Raw genomic sequence first — 23,306 nt, forward strand, 5'->3', positions numbered from 1 at the left:
GAAGCAAAAGGATGGCCAGAGATGCATCTCCCAATAGTGCATCATTGTAGACCATGGCAGGAGAAGGTTAAGCAAAAAGCAGAAGACAGGAAGGCAGATGAGGTGAAACTAGTGCAGAGAAAGCTATCAAAGTATACGATGGATGGGGGCGGTTATAACCAGCCCCACCCCACAGGCACAGCAGCCTCATCAACATCCACAACAGTTCGCACCGCCCATGGGAGGAGGGTACATGGGGCGGGGAAGTCCACAGCAGGGGTTCCAAGGAAGGGCAGGCCTACAAAGGGGGCGTGGCTTTGGCCCACAGATGCATCACAACCAAGGGGGGTTTCCAGGAAGGTTTCAGGGATATGGGCAACAGGTGCAGCAAAACCCAAAGAATTTTTGGGAGGTTTTCCAGGGTCTGGGCGGGAGCCACCACATTGTTGGACCTGCGGGCAACTAGGGCACATCTCAAGGGTATGTCGGTTCAGAGGGATGCAACAGAGTTGTGGAGGGCCATGTCAGCAACCATATCAATGGGACCAGGACGATTATTATGCACAGGACCAGCAACCACAAAGGCAGATACAGGGTACATATCAACAGATGCCACAAGCACCGTTGACACAGGTGCAGGTACCACAGATGTCAGCACCAATACCACAGTATCTACAAGTTCCACAGATTAGAGAGAGCACACAACAACTAGCACAGATAAAGAATGATGACGCACCAGCACACGCGGACACAGTAACGACAGTGCTCGTCCGACCACTGGGGGAGCAACAATGGTAGGGAACAACCCCTTTACAGGAAATGGGTTGTCCCTGTACCCTCAATAGGACAGCCCACAGACAAACTTGATGTGTCCCATCCTGCCAATCACACCCAACCCTGCGGAGGAACCTTGCATAAGGGTGGCAATAGGTGACAAGACGTTTTCCTTTCTTGTTGCCAGTGGGGCGACTAGGTCATGCATTAGGGAAGGATCATTTACATTTTCAGGCGATGTCATGCACACTCAAGGATTCTCTGGGGCTCGGGAAGTGGTTCCTTTTACTGATAATATCTCACTATCTATAGGAGATCACGATCTATCACTGCCTTTACTCTACTCTCGACAGACACCTGTAAACATACTGGGACGAGACATCATGCGCAGACTAAACATGGCCATCACATTCACAGACAAGGGCATAGTGTGCTCAACACCCGGCATTGACATGCTAAATGTAAGGCAGATTGTCCAAGCATATTGTGGATGCACGGTACAGAGGTGGGTGCCAGTGGACCCAGAGATGTTCTAATATAGGTCTGACATTGCTATTTCATGGCTTGCAGGCATTGCAGGGAAAATGTGGCGGGTCCCAAATGAGTATCTGTTCAGGCCAGAAACACCATTGGACGAGCCAGAAGGAACAATAGTGTCCATCGAAATAGAGGCAGTGGTGGCAAGAGAGGATTGGATTGCAGTGCACGGGATGGATGACACAGGCGGGCATGGAGAGCAATAATTACAGTTGCAGAAGGGTGCAGGCTGACCACAGATGATTAACCATTCAAGGAAGAGAGAGAGGAACTGGAGATGGTGTTCAAAATGAGTGTAACCTACTGGTTACAGATACACTACAGACAAGTGCCACAGAGGATGGTGATGGCGCTGAGGTGCTGCTCTAATTCTGGGAGGACATGGCTAAGGTACCCAGCAGTTTGTGGACCACAAGTCCCTATGATGTGGGTTGCATCAAGAGCATAGGAGGGGTGAAGGTCAAACTGAAGCCAGGAGCAATTTTACCCAGAGTAAAACAGTACCCCCTAAATAAAGAGGCAGATGAGGGCATTTATGAGACAATCACAGCCCTGATCTGATTGAGAGAGCCATTCTTGTACCATCAGAATCCCCATGTAACACTGCAGTGTATCTTGTGCGCAAGGCAAGGGAGGATCATGGCGTTTCATACAGGACCTATGGCCTCTTAACCATATTGTAGAAGCAGAGTATCCTCTAGCTGCAAATCCAGTGATGATTTTGTGTAGCATTCCAGCAGAAGCTGACTTGATTTGAAGAATGCGTTCTTCTCAGTGCCACTACACCCAGACTCACAAGACTTGACAAGCTTTATGGCTTTATGTATAAAAAACAGAAGTGGAAACACACTTGTTTACCACAAGGGTACTGCAAGTCACCATCTATCTTTAACAGAGTGATACAAATGGACCTGAGCAAAATACAGGCAGAAAGCACGGTTTTACAGTATGTAGACATCATGATTTGTAGAGAGACAGAAGACCTGTGTAGGAGGGACTTAGTGCACATGCGGACATTGTTAGCTGACAAGGGTACAAGGTGGACAAGGCCAAGTTACAGTACTGTCAGAATGAGGTGATATACATTGGACAGACAAATATCCAAGGACGGCCGACAGATCACCTCACAGAGAGCAGAGACAATACGCTAACACCTCAGCCAACCACAGTGAGGGAGATGCAACAGTTCTTGGGGTTATGCAATTATTGCAGAGCATGTGTCTTTGACTACAGCACAACACAAGGCCACTACTGTTGCCCTGAAAGAGTCAAAGAGGGGAACAAAGGCACTGGCATGGACCACAGAGAGGACGGAGGCCTTTGAGGAACTGAAGGAAGCCATAAGCACTATACTTGCCCTCACAACTAACTGTATACAATGTATAGGGATGTCAGCATCAAAATGAATAGTGTTCAAAATAAAGTTCTAAGCTCCGTCCAGCTCTTGGCTTGTAATAAACTTCCCCTTCATGAAGTTCAAAACAGTTTACATGCTATCAGGGTTCACTTCCCCAAGAGTTTAAATCTTCCAGCTTTTCAAAACAACACAATTCCTTGGGACAATTTTCCAGCTCTTTCATTATCAGTACTTTTCACTGGTTCACATAAGTAGTTCTGTTTCTTGACTTCAAAATCACTTAAGCGGCTGTTCCAAAACACAGGCTTCTTTGTGGATACTTTAATTGGCTTTTTTCATAATGGGGGAGCACTCGGTCTAGGTGCAGTTGTTGGACCACATGGTCCACCCATCACAGGTCACGCAACCGATATCCCTTCTTATCTGCTTTCCATCAACAACTGTCCACTGCTTTCCTTTGACAGTGAAGCTTGTTACTTTCATCAGTGTCGCACTCTTCCAAAACTTTACTTTGGCTTAGTTCGGCTGCCATGCACTTCATTACACTTTCGGTCATTTTCTGGCTCTTGCAAAACAGATTTCCTCTTAACCTGCAGTTTCCTTGAACTCTTTTAGCTTAGGCCAATACTTGGTTTCTCCTCTCATACCCTTCTTGGTATTCTCTTGGCTTTGCGAACACTTGTATTTCAAACAATTCATTCCATGGTATCAGCCACTTGTGCCACCTTGCTTTCACTCCATTCACAAGTGCTCATAACTTGCCTTTGCGCTGTGCAGCGTTCAAAATTGCTTATAATGTCTCTCAGTTTGTTCGGTATCTCAAAGTACTTATTTCGGTACTCAAAAGTGCTTTTAACAACTTTCAGATCTTTTCGATTTTCAAAAGCATTTATTTCCAGTTCCCAGGGTGCGCCGGTATGACTGTTTACCGGTTTCCACTCACTGGTATACACAGCAGCTCCCTTCTGCTTCTTACCATTTCTTGCTCTCCTTTCTGGCTTCCAATAGTTCCACTCTTCCCTCGCGAAGGACATAGAGAGCACTGCTCGCTCCCCTTGTGTCCCGTGGCTCCCGCTGCGTGCGGCCGACAAGGAGGGCGTGCAGCACTTCCATAACATCTCACGGCTGGCCTCGGCATCCCTCTAGCCTGCTCGACATGGCTCCCAACTCCTGTGTCTTCCACTCCTCTCTCTCCAGCCTGTTTCTCTCCAGTCGGCTTGGCTCCAGCCCGCATCTTTCTCCAGTCAGCTTCTCTCCCTTTGTGCTGTGCAACAAGGGTTTTTATCCTTATTGGGGTTGTTAAATGACCACAGGTGTGCTAATTAAGTTCAATTGCCTGACCATGGTGAAACCCATTAGTTGGACATGCCTGGCTCTTCCACCACTACACCTCCAAAGCCCTCTTCTAGTCTCAGTACCAGAGTGGTGTTTGGGGAGGTTTCAATAAAAGGAAGTGTGCATAACTCTGTTGTCTCCTCCTCGTCTTATTATTTGACGGATATGTGTCTGCATTAACAATATAAGACTGATATAAGTGTTTATCTGACCCAAATGAGGATGTGTCCTCCTAGTTGGTCTCTTCCTCGTCCCAGTGTTGAGGTGGTATTTTTGGGGGACATTTTGGAGGGAAGAAAAAGGTTGAGGGATACAGGGTTCATTCTGGAAAGGGAATGGGGGATACCATCTCCCCCCTAAGGACATCCTCTCCCCACTCCCCAAGTTTCCTCCACCCAGGTGATCCTCCCTCGCATATCCGCCCCCAGGGTCGGGATCCAAAGGCAATGGCCTTTCCCTGGCAACCTGAGAGGAGGATCCAGGGGGGGAAAGAAGCAAGGACGCCCTCAGGTTCCTCACACAGCTTGGCTCAAGTTGGTGGGGGCTTCTTGGGTATTGAAAGATCTGTTTCACCCTCTGCATCTCGTGGTGGAGCCGCGAAAAGCACAAAATGCATGGCGGTCTTTGTCCTCATCTCTCAGTGAGCTTATCGCCCTCACTGTGTCTGTATCATATTTGATTTCTTTGAGGTGGTAATCTATATTTTTACTGAAAAGGTGCTGCCCATCAAAAGGCATGCCCAGAATGGACTACATGGGTTGAGTAGTGTTCTGGAAGACCAAAATTGCATCCTAGACAACAAAGTGGTTCATCCGTGGCCAGAATTTAAGGTGTCTGGCAATTTCCCCTTTATACCATGAAATATTATTGGACTGCACAAAATGGGTTAAATGGCCCCTAAACTGAGATATTTTGTTAGAAATGACTGCGCACTACAATCAGTTTTACTGATGTTCTCACCTTTAGGGATATTAGACATTAATCAATTCAGCATGTCAATAGTCATGTTGTATAGCATCAAAGCTTGAATTGTAATACTATGTGCCTCCCAATGACAAGCAAAGGTATAAATAAACACAGTCAAATAAGTATACTTTATGGCACATATTAACTATACCCACTCTGTGGTGGACTGATGGAGGTATGGAAAGGCTTAATTGCAATAAGAACAACACACGGCTGGAAGCCACGTGCTTGAGAACAACAGTGGGTGTCTGTGGAGCTGTGGGATTAAAAAGGACCATCAGGGTGTCAGAGTAGAGCAGTTTTAACCAAGCTGTGATACAAGAACGACGACAATCAACTCAGTTAAGGTGTGATCAAAACACAGTTTCAGCCTATTCCATTCTTATTCCAATTAACAGCATTAAGTAATTTAGGTTAGATATTGTGCTATTTAGGTTTCTTTTTGACCTGGAGCAGATCAGATTTTATTTGAAGTAACATCTTGGCTGAGTCACTTTTAGCTGGTGGAGAACTCTGTTCCTGAAGCGAAAGCGGACTAGATGTACAGTGTCCCTGGGTTGGAGCAGAGGCGAACAGTTTGTCTCGTCTCTTTTCTTGGTTGGAGAAACTCTTTGATGAATGTTGATTTTAGTTTGTTTAACCTTGGACAGACTCATAGTGGAAGATGTAAAGCTCTGTGGGAGGTGGCAGAAAGAACAACGTTTAGTGAAAACAATCAAGAAGCCAAGAGGTTTTTTTAAAAAATTACTTGCTGAGAGTGATGGCTTTTAGGGTGAGAAACAAGGCCTTCAAAGGCAATGCAAAGCAAGGTATTGTTGTAGCTTTGAAACACTCTGCTTATATGACCATGAAGACAGGTGTAGAGTGAGAGTGCTAAATAATATGTATGACAGAGCCCTGACAGCCATCGGAAGCCATGATGGGATGATGATGGGATCATGGAGCATTGGGTAAGGAGGGCTGAAGAATGCAAGACAAAATGAGGGCCTCTGTGTATCCAGGCCGAATAGTGCAAGGAGGAATCATCCACTTAGCAGAGTTCTCAGCTCACCTCTGTGTAGGCCATCCCCACCAAGGTTGCAGGGACAACAGCAGAGGATCCCCTGGTGATTGCCGAGATGAATAACAGCAGAAGCTCAGGAAGAGAAGATGGGAGAGGCACATTCCAGTTCAGGGAAGGACCATCTACAATACTACAAGTCCCAGCCCTCCTGTGGCTGAGCAGGTGGGCCCATCCAGACACCCAAAGGAAAATAGAAATAGGGGCATCCTATACTTGCTAGCAATCAGCCTGAGGAAATCACAGGGGCAACACAGCACTAGCTGCCATCTTGACAATAAATCAATTGTCCTCTGCAATCCATCTGGATCACTGTGGGAGATCCTTTTGGTACCTCTGGAACTCTCCAAACTAGACACCAATGTACTGGAGGATGAATGTCATGCCCCATGTCCGGAAAGCGGTTGTCTCCTCCACCACCCGTCCTAGAAAGAGTCAGCCTGTGGCTGCATTAATTGCTGAAAGACTGCTCCACACAATGCAGTCGGAAGAGTCACTCAGCACCTGAAGAAGGTCGCCGTTTTAGCTTTGAGGTACTGATCACCCACAAACACTGACCACCCCCAAGAGACAAAGGATTGCTCTGCCACTTAATGTTTCCCTTAGGTGTCTGGCTGTAGTACGGTGACAAGCTGCCATTTTAGGAATCAGCAGGCACTCCCCTAAATCTTCACCAGGTAAGGGCTCATCTATAGGTATAATGGGCAAGAGGTGCGGTCAGTAGCAGCTACAACCATTCTGTTGAACAAATCTGGTCATGGATTCGCAAAGAGTAAGTAAACAATAATAAATAATGTAGTTCCTCTAATTCGCACACTGGGAGCTATGGGAAATCATCTCTGCGTGGTGCCTGGGTGGCCACGTCCCTGCAACATCCATTTTTGGATGCAATGCTAGATGTTTTGAACCTCAAAAGAGTAACCTAACAAAGACACAATGAGTATGAAGGTAAGCCGTCTCTGGGATATGTGACACACTTCATATCCAATTGACCCAATAACTCAATTTGTCTCAACATAAATGTTGAAGGTTAATAATGAGAAGAACCTGATGGCACTTCACAATGAACTGCAGAAGGGGAAGGGTTTACACGCTCATGATGAGATGCTGGCAATGCGGTTACTCTGAAAGGAAATTACTTTGATATTCTGACTACTCACTTAATAGGAGTGGTAAAGGGTTTGCAAGAGAAAGGAAACATGAGGAAGGGAAACTGAACAGTCTCACCTGCTTTATTATCTTCAGGAGCATATGCAGACTGGTTCTGGCTGAAAATTCAACTGACAATCAACCAGGAACTAATTCTTATCATAAAATGTCTGGTAGCTTATAGTGGCCTCTCCTTCAGCAGCTGTATGAGAAAGAGAATATTCGGAAAAGGACAACAGTTGGCATTTACAAGTGGATCTGCAGATGACCTTTGCAGCAAAAGGGTAATTCAGGCTTTCTCAGCAATGTCCAGTTTCAGTGACACTTGAAAGTCCAAGTTCCTTATTCATTGTGCTATGACACATATCCTCAAGACAGCTCACAGAATTTAAGATCTGAATCTGGGAAACTTTTCTCACCACTGATAGCATGGAAATTAAAATGATTTAACTTTTGCTGGAAAATTAATGTGTTCATCCTAAAGGTTAAAGGGCCAGTCCGTGGATAGTGGCTCTAAAGGGGGCTGACGTCTCCTGGCTTGATGGATAGGGTTCACTTGCTAAAGCTACCAAATGTAGAGACGAAGCATGAAGAGCTTTGTAAACTAATAAGGTTAGCATCTGGCTGCAATATCCTTGCCCGGGCAGGGGAGGGGGTCCCCATTCTGGGCTTTAGATACTTTCAGTGATTTCCCCCCCCCCCCATCTACTCAACACAGCAAGTCACGCTGCTTCAATTACGTTGTATGTAGCAGCTGAACCGGGATTTCGCCATTACATTTTCCACAGTGGATTTAAGTCTGTAGGTTGGCATCTGGAAGCAGGGTAAGCCGCTTCAGACTGCCCTAAGCAAAGAAGTGCTACTAACCTGAGTAGGATCCTATAGGCATGCTGCTGGTCTGGCGGCTGACATGCCAAATGAATGGGGCAGGTAATATCTGCACCTGGTTCTCACTTGTCAAGTTTAGATGAGCGTGGTTCTGCTGCTGCTGAGCAATTGGCAGACACCTCTGAGATAAAGGACTGGATAGTGGAAGCAGTGTTTCTTTTGGGTAGCAAGCTGGATTGTGTTGAGGATTCTGGACATGCATGTAATCCACAAGTCCTTCGGATTTCCAAATTCAGGGAAGCCAGAGAGTTCGGAGGCCACTCAAATCCTTTTTGAATGCCCAAGTGGATGTTAAGAACAACAGAATGACTTTCTGAATTATTAAAGTGTTCCAGCTGCCAGGGAACGAATCTAGCACCCCTTGTGATCTCTGGGGGCGGAGAACTATGAACATGGTGCTCAGAGACTTTAATGAACGAGTTTCTGAGGAAAATGGCAACACTTAAAAGGCGGGAGCTACTGCAGGAATACATCCTTTTCTTCCCGGAAATGAGTACACCACAATGATGAAAAGATGTGAGATGCTGGAAATATGCAGGTTTCTAACAAGGGTTCGGGTAGTTACTTTGGTTTGACACCCTGCAAAGCTTCAGTTGCTGCATGAGCAACAGAGGTAGGCGCTTGTAGACATTGATATGGTTTGCTACGAAAGATACAATCATGGGAGTGGAATAACCAGCAATTTGATGAAAACTGTTTAGCTTGTCTAGTTCTGCTGGATTCTACAGATGAATAATAATGGGCTCAGCCTGTTGCAGTATCTGCTGTATTGAGATGGGGGGCGAGATAATGTCAGCTGGTGAGGGCTAGTTTCTAGCTTTATAATTGGCTTGAAATATATTTTCATAAATGTTTCGCATTGAGGGGTGGGCATGTCTTCCTCCTCAGGCTGCACTTCTGCCCTCCCTTTTCTCACCACTGTTCCATATTATGTTTCACTTATATTATTGCCCTTTCCCTCGTCTTCCTTGTCCTTCACTCGTTAGTCTGGTTTCTTTTTGTGAAGGCTACAATATTGGTTGGAACATTTCCATTTGTAATACTCTAGCTTTTCCTGCACTGTTTTTTGAAATGTATTTGTAAAATTTGGTGATAAACATTCAATAAAAAGAAGGGAAAAAAGATGACGTTCACCTAACCAAACGATCAAAAGACGAGAGTAAATGATTGCAATGTTACTAAAAGGGAACAAAACATTTAACTGTACAACAGTAAACCACGTGCGCACATATCATACTGAACCAAGCACTTCATGACTGCAGAGCTCATCTGCCACCATTTAAGGTTCAAATAATATAAATGTATGTACTTCGCTTTTAAGATTGCATATTTAACACATTTAAGTTAACTTGCCCAACAATTCATTCTAAAATGGAACAAGTCTTCTCGAACTATAATGGACAGTAAATCACGTAAGTAGCAAAGGATTGGCAACATTGAAAAATCAACAACCTCTTTTTCCATTTTTTTTTTTTTTAAAAGATGATTTCATCAGAAGCATCGAGGGCTAAACCTAATTGAAATATGGTAAGGGCAAGGGTTCACCATGTGACAGGGTCACTAATCCAGTCAAGGATGATCTCTCTCATGCAAGTTTTCCAACTAATTTTTCGTTGGAAGACTTCAAAGACTCCAACCCTTCCATCCATCAGCGGAGATCATAGTTCCCCCAAATAACAACTGCCATTTGTTATATAGTCCCTCAAACACAACACCCCTTCTTTTCTGTGGCTATGATTCTAGAGAGTCATTAAAGCAGGTAACACTTAGTTGTCGATTTGGGATGGTAAGCATTGCCAGAAATCACAATTATGTGATCTGTACACTGTTTTGGACACTAGCTACATGTTCTTCATTTCGAGGTGCAAAAAGCTTGTTTTTGTTCTGAAGACGTTTTGAGATGAAGTGTTGGCTACTGTTCCCCAGTCAGGGAATGCTACAACAGCGTGGACCCTGGAGGGAAATGCCCTTTTAGGCCAAATGTCCCCAACGCTACTCGGCACATCATGTGTACCATGAAGTCGTTTGTATGTCATTCATTCTCATTCTGCCAGTGTATAACAACCCAATATTCTGTGCAGAGGCAGAGTACACACACGCACACATATATAAAATATGCAATGTGTTCATATTGTTTTAACCCAGACCCAGCCCACCTCTTGCCCACACTGCTCTAAAACTGGTTTAAATAATCAAAAATGCAATAGAACGGAAACACAGCACTGATTCAAATTAGCACATGCTATTATTTCAACACCACCATGCACGCACAGAACACACGCTCATGAAGTACTGCTCATCAGTTAGGGCCTGTCTATGGTGCACCGCTTCAAATCTAGAGCTTCATTAAGGTGCAACAAGAAGGGCCAGAACATGTTTAATGGAGGCTGTTGGGATCATGACGCCATGAAACAAGCTTTAAACGTCTTCAAAAGCTGCAGCCAGTCTTTAAAGGTTCAAAAATGCGTTATTACAGTGCAGTCATCTGCATCTCAGTGGACCCTTTTGCTGTGAGGACGTTGTTGGAGTGAGGGCTTCTTTGGCCGCGACACACAGCTTCAAAAAGGTTGACGGATATGATTCGGCATGTGTCATCGAAGTTACGCCCTTTCTCTCCAACTGCAAATGTAGACATTGGACAATATGCACCACAGATACACCGATTGCGTCGGATGCACACATTATGCTGAGGTCACATCCGCCTATCGTACGTCACGTAAAACCACGCTGTGAACAAACACCTTCTCGTGGCAGAAAAACCCAAATCTAACTTTGACTACATATTTACGGGTGCTGGAAGCGTGCTTCCGTTCGGATAGGGGTTTGCTGGGGAAATAACAAGCAATCAAATCTGCAACGTTTACTGGTGTCATAACCAAACATCTTCCTGTTGGGTTCATTATTTCAAAAAAATCAAGGACGCAGCCAGGCTGATGTTAGACGGGAAGCAGCACAAATGCAGGCAACATCTGCGAGAGCGCAAGAAAAAAAAATAGTGTCTTGGTCTTTGTGAACGCTTGAGGGCAAACCTAGACCCGGAATATGTATGACTCGGTAGAGCACATCTTGGCAGCCTGTGGCAGATTCATATTCATGTACAAGGGGAAAGCATGCCTTCTCTCAAATGTTCATTAAATAACTTCCCATTTAGGCAAAAAAGGTTTCAGTTTCTGCCAATGTTGGCAAATGGCATCCTCATAAAGTGTACACGGGGCTACGGATGAAAAAAATGTACCAACACTTTAAAGGAGTAATCTTACATACACATGGCGGAAATTAACAAAGCGATGTGTCACAACAATTAAAAGCACAGAAGCTTATAGAAAAGAGAGAGCCACAGGGAGAAAAGTATTAAAATGAGGAGTTGGGATAATAATGCAAGAGACACCAAGCAAGCATTATTCCAATTACCAGCAGTGCCAAGGTCAGAGTGAAGAGGGTTAGTATGCTCATCTCCACCGGCCACGCCAGAGCACGTGGGGCTCTCCTCGTTATCTAGCTCACTATTATCCTCAGCATCTGTAAAAACAGGTATGGTTAGTCTGTCCTGTTAAAGCACAACAAAATGTTAGTACTGCACGCTGTTTAGCAAACACATAGGAGCTCATTTTGCTCTGGTTGTAACGCAAATGAAAGACGTAAAGGCCTTATTTAAGGCTTTTATATCTTTCACTTAAGTCCCGCCCCAATTCTCCTGCATTTATATGGCTGTGAGAAGGAGCAGAATACAACTTGTGTTTCCATCGCTCTCTGCCATACAAATCCTCCAGCATGGATTTTCAAGCAAGCACACATGCTGGAGATCCCCATGGAGTCCGCCAGCTTTTTGCACTAGCAAAACGTAAGCGGACTCCATAGGGATCTATTGTAAACCCAACCTGCCATGAATACATGGCAGGTTGCCTTTACTTTATTTGCACAGCGGAGTGCAAGGGGGGACGGGGGACGGGGGGAGGGGCGGGTCCAAAGACGGCGTCACACTTGTACGTCCCCTTTTGCACTCTGCCGTGCAAATGATGAAAATCTGGCAGCAGGGACCAGTTTACTTTTTAGTGTTAATGTAACGGTTCGCTGCTGCCAAATTACGAGCGCAAATAAAAAGAGCTCGATACAGTTTTATGTGTTACATCGCACTCTTCACCAGCTCTTTAAGTCACACACCCATAAAGAGAAAAGTGCTCTGAACGAATTCCATTTTTAGAATGAGAACCGGTTCATCCCTTTTAGTGCAAGCAGCCACTTCTCCATAAAGGTGCAGGTGTAAAACTGGCATGCTGATAGAAACATTCATGAAACAGAATTAGAGAAACGAAGAAAAGGTTAAACAGAAGAGTAATGCCTTTCTGGGGTCTCTGGCGGATCAGAAGAAGGACACAGACTCTCGGAGGACATTTGCAAGGTGTATTTATTAATTTATAATATGAAGGCCTAACTATCCCCATCGCTATGGGGTATTCCCTACCTATATGAATAACTAAGGTGCTCCTCAATGGTCTGTGTGTGAATGTTTAAAAGGAATATGTCTGCTTTCCAAAAGCTAATGCTAACTGACTTCACACACGTCGCTTCTTAGTCTTCAGGTCTCTTGTTAATATGCAATTTTTAAATAGTCATTCTTGACTTTTCTTATCAGGTTGTGTAGCTCACTCATGAGATCACGGACGTTACTTTCCTCTTTAGAAATGGTGAACGTCAAGCAATTGAGTGGGATTCATAACTCAAAGACCTGCTTCTACAAGACATTTACGGCAGACCCTTTGGCCTTGCAAACTGCCATTCCAGACTGGGGAAGCTCGTCATGTAGCAGCTACAAAGGAGTTAAACGCCCGCTGAACCTCAGCTCACTCATATTTGAACTCAGGAGCATACCACACTGACTTTCAGCAGAAGTCAGAGTCCACCTTCACCTGCTTTTTATCCTATCCATTTGTTGAATTTCAAAAACTGAAATTGGGCTCTCTCTCATTAGACTACTGCCAGATCTCAATATCTATCCCCTTCTGCCAATCCTGAGTACCCGCAACCTCATCTATGACTCCTATTGTAAAGAAAATGCAATTGTGCCTAAATATAACCAATAGGTAAAACCAAGATCCAAGCCTAGAGCCATGCTTATCCAGCACTCAATCAAGGACGGCTTCCTAAAAACCCAATTGAAGTAGAACTGTACTACTCTCTCTCAACCGCAAATCCGCCAAAGTCTGTCACTTTTGGATTCTTATCCTACCTTCTCTAACATTTGCTCAATCAATCAATTTCAGCACCAAGCTTAAAAGCCTAACAGAAAAAGTGACCTTAGACGACATGATGACATGTCTGGTCAGGAAAGGTCACCCTTGCCTTTGCATTTTTACAAATATCCTTGACTTCTTCCTTACATGGGACTGTCCTCACTCAATCAACCGGTTATAAAAATAACTCTCCCACTTACAATTAGTCCAAAAGACAACAAAGTCTGGCTGGCAGAAAGGGACCCGGTGCACTAAAGTACTGACCCTGAAACTACTGCACTGGCACACTTTCTAAGCCCAGGTCACCTCCATGACACTTCACCTCTGCACAAAAGCAACCACTCAAAAGCCCCTAAACTCCTCACTTTAACCATGCTCTGAAAAAATAGTTCTAGATCCGAATTGTAGTCTGTTCAGAGAAAGGCGACAGATACTTTGCAGTTAAAGGATCCACTGTGTTGTAGATGGAACCATTGTCTGTGTGCTCGAGGATCAACAGCATTAGGCTTTTGGGAAGCGGGGGGAAATGTAAAAAAAAAAAAATAATTTCTCAATGCCACATGCATCCTTTCATCCAACCACAAAGCACCTGGAGCCAGGCCAGTTAGCAGAGTTGAGCTACAGAAGTTCTTCCTCCATTCAATCAGATTACCATACACTCAATTACAGGGAGATTTTTGTGAGTCAAGACATTATTTCACCTGTAGCATTTTTGCGACGGAGGATGAACTGAACACACAGGATTCATTAGAGAAGTTCAACATTATTGTATTTATTTTTATAACGCGCCACACGCCCGTGGGCCTCAGAGCGCACAAACACAAACAAGGGTGGGGTGGTGGGGGCAGATATCAGGGGAAGAAGAAACTAGGTTCAGAGTGGGTTCAGATTGAACAGGTAGGTCTTTCTTTCTTAAAAAGTGCCAGATTTTCAGCCATGCGGATATATCCCGGAAGTAGGCTCCACTGCAACAGTGCCTGGGCATTGAAGAAAGTTCATCCGAAGCACACCAATTTGTATCTGGGCTGGATGAGTGTAGGACAGGTGGAGGAGCGAAGCTTCCTTCCGCCTACTTGGGGTTTTACCCTATGGATAAGATAGGCTGGGCAGATATTTGTTCGGCATTTGAAAGACAGGGTCAGGATCTTGTGGGTAATCCTGTGTCGTATGGGCAGCCAATGTAGTGCCCTCCTGACCTCTGAGACATGCGCACATTTGGGCATTTCCTAAATGGCCTGAACCGCATTGTTCTGCGCAACCTGCAAGGCTTGCATGTTAGATTGTTTGGTACCTGCTAGGAGACTATTAGAATAGTTAAGTCTAGAACTGACTAGCGCCATAACAACCAAAGCACTGTTTTTAGCAGAGAAGAAAGGGCGAATATAATTTATTTGCTTAGTAATGAGGCCAGAAAACAATTGAATGAAAGAAATGTGTGGCCGCATGAATAGTTCTCATCTAGAGCAACCCCCAGAATCTTGACTTTTTAATACTGGAATGATGTCATCAGCAATGGTGAAATTGGCATAAGCAGTGGCTAATTTGCTAAAACAGGCTCTGGATGCCACAATCAAAAGCTGTCTTATTATAATTCAGGGCAAGCAAGTTGCCTGCCATCCAAGCCTGGATGACATTGTAGATAGTGTTTATGGCAGCCGAGTCCTGCTCGTACTTCCCACTGAGCTGGAAAACAACCTGGGTATTATCAGCATGGTTTGTATACTGGACACCCAGAGCGTCCAGCATGTCTAAGAGGGGTCGAATGTAGATATTAAATAGAGTAGGGGACAAACGGAATCCTGTGGGACATCGCATGTTTGAAGAACAGGGTTGGAGCCTTCCTCACCTACAGATACCCGGACAGTTCGAGTACCGAGGAATGAGGACATTCACTGGGATGCAAGGATGGAGCAGTGAGCATCCTCCCCCCAAGCGTGTCAAAGAGGGAGTGGTCCACTAAATCGAAGGCCGCAAAGAGGTCCAGAAGCATTAGCAGGGCAGGAAGATCGTTATCCATCATGCTGGCCAAGGTGGATTTGTGCTGCAGCATGGCGGTTTCTGTCCGTGATGAGCTCTGAAACCCGATCAGCGTGAGACAAGAATCTTGTGGTCTTCGATATGTTTTTGTAACTGAAGGCATGCCAGTTTGTCCATGATTTTAAGGACGGCAGGTACATTCATAACAGGCCGGTAATTATCAGTGACATGTGGGTCAAGATTGTTTTTTTTTTTTTTTAACAGGGGTGTGATCCAAGCCTCATTGAAGAAGGAGGGGACCACACCCTCGTGAAATGAAAGATTGATAAGCGTGATCATCCATGGTGCTAAGAATTCAAGTGTGTCCTTAAAGATATCTACAGGACAGCAGTCACCCGGGCAGGAGGTGGGTTTGAGGTCACAGATGATTTTAGTGCCTTTTTCCTCCGAATAATGAGAGAAATTAAAGCATGGTACATTGTTGGTGTCGGAGACAGAGACTTGTGAGCAGGCCGAATGCAAGTCAAATTTCTGCATATTCAGGATGTAATTATTGGTTTTAGCCAGGAAACCATCATGGATTTCCTGGCACCAAGCAGAGTCCTTTATGATGTCCTGATTGGAAGGGGGGGTGGATCTTGGAAGTCCGCCAGGATCTTAAAGAGTTAGCTAACATTGGAACACGCATCATTAATCATGTTGTCATAATATGAGGACTTGGAGGAGATCACTCTCTGACTAGTAAAACCAACAGTCAAAAAGAGCTATTAGTGAGAAGGGCAGGAGTGGACCAAGATTCACCAGGCTGTCGATAGAGAGTGGACTAATTAGAAGGCTATTGGTACAAAAGGACAGTAAGAACCTATGTTATATACACTAACCTGGAAGTACAGCCACAAGTAAGTCCCAACAATGTCCGATGAATCCAAGGAAAACAACGACAAGGAAGGGTAGTGAGGAATCTAACCCGGGCGGAACGAGGGCCGCACTAGAATCGGGTTGGTGCACACAGGTAAGCGTCCAAAGTTCTGTGCACTTTGTAGTAGGAGGAAAAGAAAAACTTGATTCAGGAAGACAAACCCTTTACAATAGTTGACTGTCCAGTTGAGTCCTGATCCGGAGTGAGTACAGAGACTGTCAGACTAAACTCTCCTGCAAGTAGGATGGGATTTAGCAGAGGTAGAATATCCACAATGGAAGTAAATGTCTACGGAGAAATGACAAAGAGTAATGAGGTTAATAGTATTTCCGAACTGGATGGATATTGAATGGAACTCTGCCGGGTGTTGATTGCAGTCCGTGGAAATTGCTATGTCACGTAGGAACGTGGCGGGGCGCCGTCTTGGAACGAAACAACAGGTTGAAGAGCGTCGCGTAGAAACGCGACGGGGCTCCGTATTGGAACTAGATTAAGTTAGTAGAAAGCTGCATAAGAACGCAGAAGAAAGGGGTAGCTCTGGGACGAGCTGGGAGGTTGCCTGAAACTGCGTAGGAACGCAGGGAAAGGCAACCGCTCCTTGCAATGGAAAGATGAGCGTCTGCGAAGAACAGCAGAAGCAAGCTCCGGAACGCAGATACCAAAAATGATCAGAAGCGCAGCTGTAAGGCATCAGCCTCGTTAAATAATGTCAGCTGACGTGCACCTGACCAACGCTATGATATGTACGTTGGTCATGTGACGCAAGCTCTTTCAGTGGCTATTCCCGGACAATTTCCATTGAGTATAGAACGGCCTGGCGTTCTGAAAGCTGAGGATGCCGGAAAATAATAGCGTTTGGGGTAAGTAACGGATCCTGGGGTGGCAGGCATGACAGTGGTGCTATTCGGGTTCTTATGCCAGACTCTTTCACATGCCCTCTTCACCTGTCTGGCCGAGAGAACAACATCAGAGAACCGGTGTTATGGTGCACCTTGGGCTTGATGGTTTTACGCGTCAGCGGCGCAAGGTCGGAAATGGTTTGTTTTATGGAGGTGGTAAGGTGTTCCACCAAGGACGAGGTTTTAGAAAAACTAGAAAGTGTTTAGACCCGATGACAAGCTTGTCAAAAGGTTGGCCGATGTAACATTTTTGAAGTTACGTACAAGTTTGTTAATCCGATGTAATGTATTCATTTTCGCTGGGGGGTGTGGGGAAAATTAGTGTGGCATGGATCAGGAAATGATCAGACCATGCACAAGGTGACACTTGCAGATGGGAGATGGATAGGTTTTGGGAAACCATCCAATCCAGAGTATGCCCACCTATATGAGTGGCCACCTCGACCCATTGTCTGAGCCCTGATGAGATCAGAGAGTCCGTAAGAGAGACCGTGTTCATCCAGTGGGTCCCAGTAGTTGAAGTCACCCAGAAAGATTAATGGGTTTTTGGATTTAATAATGTGAGCAAGCAGCTCTGAGCGATGTTCCCCGAAGTGTGGCATATCTCTGGGGGGCCTGTAGAGGGTTAGCACATTTATCTATTTTTAAACTTAATTTTATTAGCATTTATAACGAGAAACAGACATTTCCAATCTAACAAGAAACATGTGTAACCAACATTGTTATGTCAAAAATGGTCTAGATCTCCCCACTCTCCCCCACCCTCTCCCCCAACCCCTTGTCCAAATCAACTCTTATTCAATGGCGTGCGTTTCCTCTGTTGTCTCAAATCAGACGGTACTCATTTTTTCTGTAAATGTCCCAGGTCAGCTCCTCTCCGAGGACCTCCCTCCACCTCCTGATGCCACACTTCCCCCTTCCACTCCAAACACACACTGGATTGATATACTGGCTATCCTCCTCTAGCGCCCATTTAAGCAGTAGTGCAGAGCACTCCATATGGATTCCCTCCATTTTATCATTAATCACCGCCGTTTCTCCATGACCATCATGCTTTGCACTTTTCCTTCCCATGCCACTTTCGTGGGGAGCATTTCGTTTTTTCCAGCATTGGGCAATGGGCAATGGCCAGTCTCCCCGCCCTCAGCATGGCTTCCCACATCTTCGGAAGTCTATGTTCTTTCTTATCTTTTTGATAGGGCCCCAGCAGCAGCTGCAGTGGAATTAGGTCCATACCTATCCCAGTCACCACTGCCATCCAGCTCAGCACCTCTTTCCAGAACATTTATACCTTGGGGCATCGCCACCACACGTGGGCTAGGGTCCCACGGCTTCCGCAATCCCTAGGGCACAGCAGAGATGTTCCCAGAAACATCTTTGACAGTCTCACCGGATCCCTGTGCCATCTCATTAGCAGTTTAATGTTATGTTCTATTGTGGAGGTGAATAATTCTCCCTGGAAGACCACCTTATATATGCAAGCCCAGTCCTCCTCTGAAATCTCTTCACCTACTAAGTACACCCAATATCTCTGGAAGGTTTGCCTCCCCTCAAGGCAGGTTCCCTTCATCACCTTATAAAGTTTGGACAATATACCCTTCCTTGTCACAGATTGGTCTAGGACTTTTTCCACTTATCTTAATTCTCTAGCCGCCCGTGGCACCCACTTTGGATCAGTCAGGATAGCCTTAATGCAAAGAAATTCAAATACAGAAATTGAGTCGCCTCCCAGTTTATCCTGCACCTTATCCCATTCATGGAAGTTCCAATCCTCAAACAATTGCCCCACTCTCTCAAGCCCTGCGTCTGACCACCTCTGCAAATTCATAAATCCCTTGCATCCCAGATCAAATGGCTGCCCCCATATTGAAGACATAGGGAAGAGCCAGGAGGTATAACTCTGTGCAACCCCAGAGTCCCGCCAGACCGAACTCCTAATGTGGGGGTGGGACCGCAAGCGTTCCAGTATCGATCTGGCGGGGGACCAGTAGTGGTCCCTGACCTTAAATGGGTGCTGTATAAGATCTTCTAGGTAGGTCCAATAGGTCCTCAGATCTTCCCTCATACGCTCCAGCATCCCCCTGATTTGTGCCGCCTTATAATACAGGCCGATATCTGGGAAACCAAATCCCCTCTTATCCCTTGGAAGGGTAAGGGTTGTCATCTTCACCTTTGGGGTCTTGTTTCCCCATATATATCTCGAAAAGCTCTCCTGTAACTTATAAGAAAAACTTTTCCGGGAGCTGGCTCGGAATTAATGCAAACAGGTATAGCAGTCTGGGGAGGACATTCATTTTTATGGAGGTCATACTTCCATACCAGGTCAGTATCAATGGGAGCCACCTCTTTAGGTCTGCCGTGAGTTGAGTATGGAAGGGATTATAGTTATCCGACACCATCTCTCCTAAATTCCTTGTCACCAGTATGCCCAGGTATCAAATGCCGCTCTGATTAACCTTCATGGCCTGATAGCTTTCCGTGCCTAGGAGGGGGTTCTGTGCCAACAGCGGCAGGACTGCAGACTTTCCCACGTTAAGTATGAGACCCGAAAGGCGGCCATAACCCTCTATTTGGGCCATGAGCGCTGGGAGGGAGACTTGTACATTCGTCAGGTAAGCTAGTATGTCAGCAGCAAACAGGGACATTTTACCGTCACGCTCTCCCCGTACTATACCCTTAATCCGTTCATTCACTCTTCATTGCAATCACCAGCGGCTCCATTCCATGGGCGTATAGGAGAGGGGACATTCCTGCCTGGTCCCTCTCGAGAGTTCAAAAACCTCCGTAAGTCCCCCATTTAACCGAACCTTTCCCCTGAGCCGATTGTATAGTGCAGACACCCATTTCTGAAAGTTTGCCCCCAGTCCCATCCTCCCCAGCAGCTTCATCATGAAAGGCCACTCAACCCTATCAAAGGCCTTTTTTTCACGAGTCCAATGTCACTAGACATGCGTCCAGCCCTTCCACTTGCGCCCCATGAATCAGGTTGATAGCTTTCCTAATGTCTGATTCTTGCCTTCCCCATATAAATCCCACCTGAACCTCATGCACTAGGAGTGGCATACCTCCCTCCAGTCTCGTTCCTAAGACCTTCGCTAATATCTTCACATCACCATTAAGGAAGGAAATGGGCCTGTAGGAGGAGCATCTAGTGGGGTCCTTGCCTTCCTTCGGGATCATAACAATAATTGCTGTCATCATCGTGGGAGGAAGGGGTTCACCCTCCAAGCACGCATTGAAGACCTTCACTAAATGCAGGGCTAACAGGGATTTTAATAATTTATAGAATTTTATCGTAAACCCATCCTCCCCCGGGGTGGTCCCTGACTTCATTCCAGCAAGGGCCCGCATGACTTCTTCTACGGTTATGGGATTCTCTAGAGTTTCCGCTATATCTTTTGAAAGTTCTGGAACCGGTAGCCTATCCAAAAATTCATCAATTTGGGACTATCCCCTACCCATTCCAACAGATAGAGGTTCCTATAGTATTCTACACATTCACTCCCTATATTCTGGACGTTGCATACGCGCCTGTCATCCTCGATCCTAATCGCCCCAATATTCCTCCTCTTTTTCTCCTCTCTCAAGCTCCATGCCAAGATCCTATCCACTCTGTCCCCCCTCTCATGATGTTTCTGTTTCAGGAACAGGAGTTTCTTTTCCATCTCCTGCGTCAGTATAGCTTTCAATTGTGTCTTGTACTGTCAGAGCTGTATCGCTTTAGAGGGTGAAATATATTGCCCGTGTGTGCCTCCCTGTTGTATCACTTCTATTTTCCTCCAGAGCCTAACCTCCTCCTCCTCCCTCGCTCGCTTTTTCTCTGAGCCTATCCTCATCAGGGTCCCTCGTATGGTTGCCTTAAAGCCGTCCCAAACCGATTGGATCCCCACCTCCCCTGTATCATTAAACAGGAAATACTCTTTTATTCCCCTGAGCAGTTCCTGTTGCACCGCTTTATCTTTTAGCAGGAAGTCATTACATTTCCAATTCCCCCGATGGCCTTTCAGTCCTCCCCTATCAATCCTGATTGTTACCATCTGGTGGTCTGACCAGGGGATCGGCACTACTCAGGATTGTAGGATCTGATGTTTTAGGGTCACATCCACTAAGATCAAATCACAGCGGGAGAAGGAATCATGGACCGCGGAATAGAAAGTAAATGTCATGTCCCCTTCTGAGACCAGGTGGAGGGAATCACAAACCGAGAACCTCATTTACCCCCTTTAAACCACTCCGAATCACTCGGGTTAACCCTCCTCATCTGTTCCTCCCCAGCTCTCATTGGGTCCAATACCATATTAAAATCCCCACCCACCATCAATGGACATTCAACAAATCGAATTAGCTTGTCTCTGACCTACTCCCAGAATTCACATTGCTGTACATTCAGGCATATATTGAGCCAATTGTTAGCTAAACCCCCTGTAATTGGCCCTTTGCGAACACATACCTCCCATTGGGGTTGGTTAGTACCGCATTTATTGTAAAGCTCATCCGGGTTGAGACCAAGACCGCCACCCCTCGTCTCTTTTACGTTGGACGTCAATCACCTCGTCCACCTCCCCTGATCACAGCCTGGGTCCCACCCCCCTTCTTCCAATGTGTTTCCTGTAAGCACATCCAGTCGACATTGGACCTTTTGAACTTTTGCAGCACCATAGATCTTTTGGAAGGTGAGTTCAGGCACCGGACATTTAGGGAGCCTATCCTCATATCACCCTGGCCAAACATCTCTTTTTACCCAAAGGAACACTCTACTTCCCCTCCTGCGAGACCATTCCAAGTTTTGGGCGTGCTTAGCCAGATCCCTACACCACACCATTGATTTAGAAGATGCACACCCTGAACATAGGTCACTCCACCCATCCCGTCCTCACTCCCCCCCTCGGAATCCACCCCACCCAGAGTAATTTCCCTTGACGAGATTGAATCATCAGTGGTCCTCCCCCTTCATGGACTGGCTCAACCAAACACACTAATTTGAGCCCCTCTCTGTTCCCTCTGGCAACAACATACAATTCACCAATAAGTTCACTCCCACCATCATCTTAATCATTGCCACTCAATGCTATAGTCACTGACAAATCTCACAGCTCAGGAGGGGCCCAGCATTGGCGACCCCAGCTTCCAGAATTTTCTGGGGCCTGGGACTGTATGTCTGTTTGGACCCTTCATGAGCCATCGTCTGTCTTCCTGGCCCTTTCCTTTATCATCCATGTTTTGCTTGTCATCTCCCAGTAGCTCCTCCATGACCCTCCTGATATCTTCCTCGGTCACCAGCTTGTAGCTGTATCCCTCAACTTCAAAAGATAAAGAGAAGGGGAACTCTCAACAGTACCTCACGCTCTTCTCGCTGAGCCACTTCATGAGGGGGGGCACACATTCGCCTCTTCGCCAGTGTTGGTGCCGACAGATCCTGGTAGATTGCCACCTTCGCGTTTCCCAGGGACACAGAGCACAGTCCCCTTGCCTTTGAGTATTTTTTTGTCTGTCTGTGTAGTTGTGGAAACGTGCAAGTACCGAACACTGACCCCTCCCAACTGCCGCCGCTCTATGGACCCTCTCGAATTTGGGTTTGTCCATGTTCTCATCGCTGAATAGCGTCTTCACCACCTCGTGGATGGTTCTCTGAAGGTCTGCTTCCGTTTCACCTTCTTTTAACGGGATTCCAAAGAATCAAAAGGTATTTCTCCTCTCCCGATTTTCAAAGTCATCCATCTTTAAGGCTTCCTCGCATTCCTCTTTAGTGCCGCCAGCCTCATAGCCATCTGTGTTTCCAATGTTTCGAGGGAGGTCTGGTTATGCGCCAATGCCTGCAGCCTCTCTTCCATGCTATCAATCTGAACATTCATTTTATCTACTTTGCCACTGATGTCCACCCTCATTTCTCGAATCTCTTCAGGAAGGGAGGCAATATCTCTCTTGGTGGACATGGTATCGCTCCCCGACTCTGACATGTTGGCGTGGGGTGTTTCCCTCCCCAACTCTGCTTTCTTGTATTTAAAGTGACCCAATTTTCCCCTCCAGTCCATGCGCAGGTGAGGGCTTGGTTCTGTTGGCCCTCGCCGCTATCCTTTGCCTCGCAGTCCAGGTCACTTGGGTGCTTGTGGGGTGTGGGCAAAAGGGTGGGATCTCCCTCTTTCACTTCAAGGGGGGGATGTCTCTGGTCTATCCCAGAGCCCGCTGCCTGGGTGTATGGCGCCAGGTGTCGTAAATCTTCCCCAAGGCAGGCACA

The 23,306-nt window shown here is 46.0% G+C and overlaps 1 protein-coding gene across 5 annotated transcripts in view; it reads right to left on the reverse strand.

Annotated features, from left to right (window-relative positions):
• EHBP1 (EH domain binding protein 1) overlaps positions 1-23,306 on the reverse strand; it is a 2,510,899-nt gene that overhangs the window by 491,430 nt on the left and 1,996,163 nt on the right. For 4 of the 5 annotated variants that reach the window (XM_069608212.1, XM_069608215.1, XM_069608213.1 and 1 more), the window contains one exon: positions 11,457-11,564. The exons of the other annotated variant lie outside the window; for it this stretch is intronic. In XM_069608212.1, the coding sequence (XP_069464313.1) occupies positions 11,457-11,564 (108 nt within the window). The remainder of the gene's footprint in view (positions 1-11,456; positions 11,565-23,306) is intronic. 5 annotated transcript variants of the gene reach the window in all.

Source organism: Ambystoma mexicanum, chromosome 4q, assembly GCF_040938575.1.
Source record: "Ambystoma mexicanum isolate Mex_15411 chromosome 4q, UKY_AmexF1_1, whole genome shotgun sequence".
Classification (NCBI taxonomy): domain Eukaryota; kingdom Metazoa; phylum Chordata; class Amphibia; order Caudata; family Ambystomatidae; genus Ambystoma; species Ambystoma mexicanum.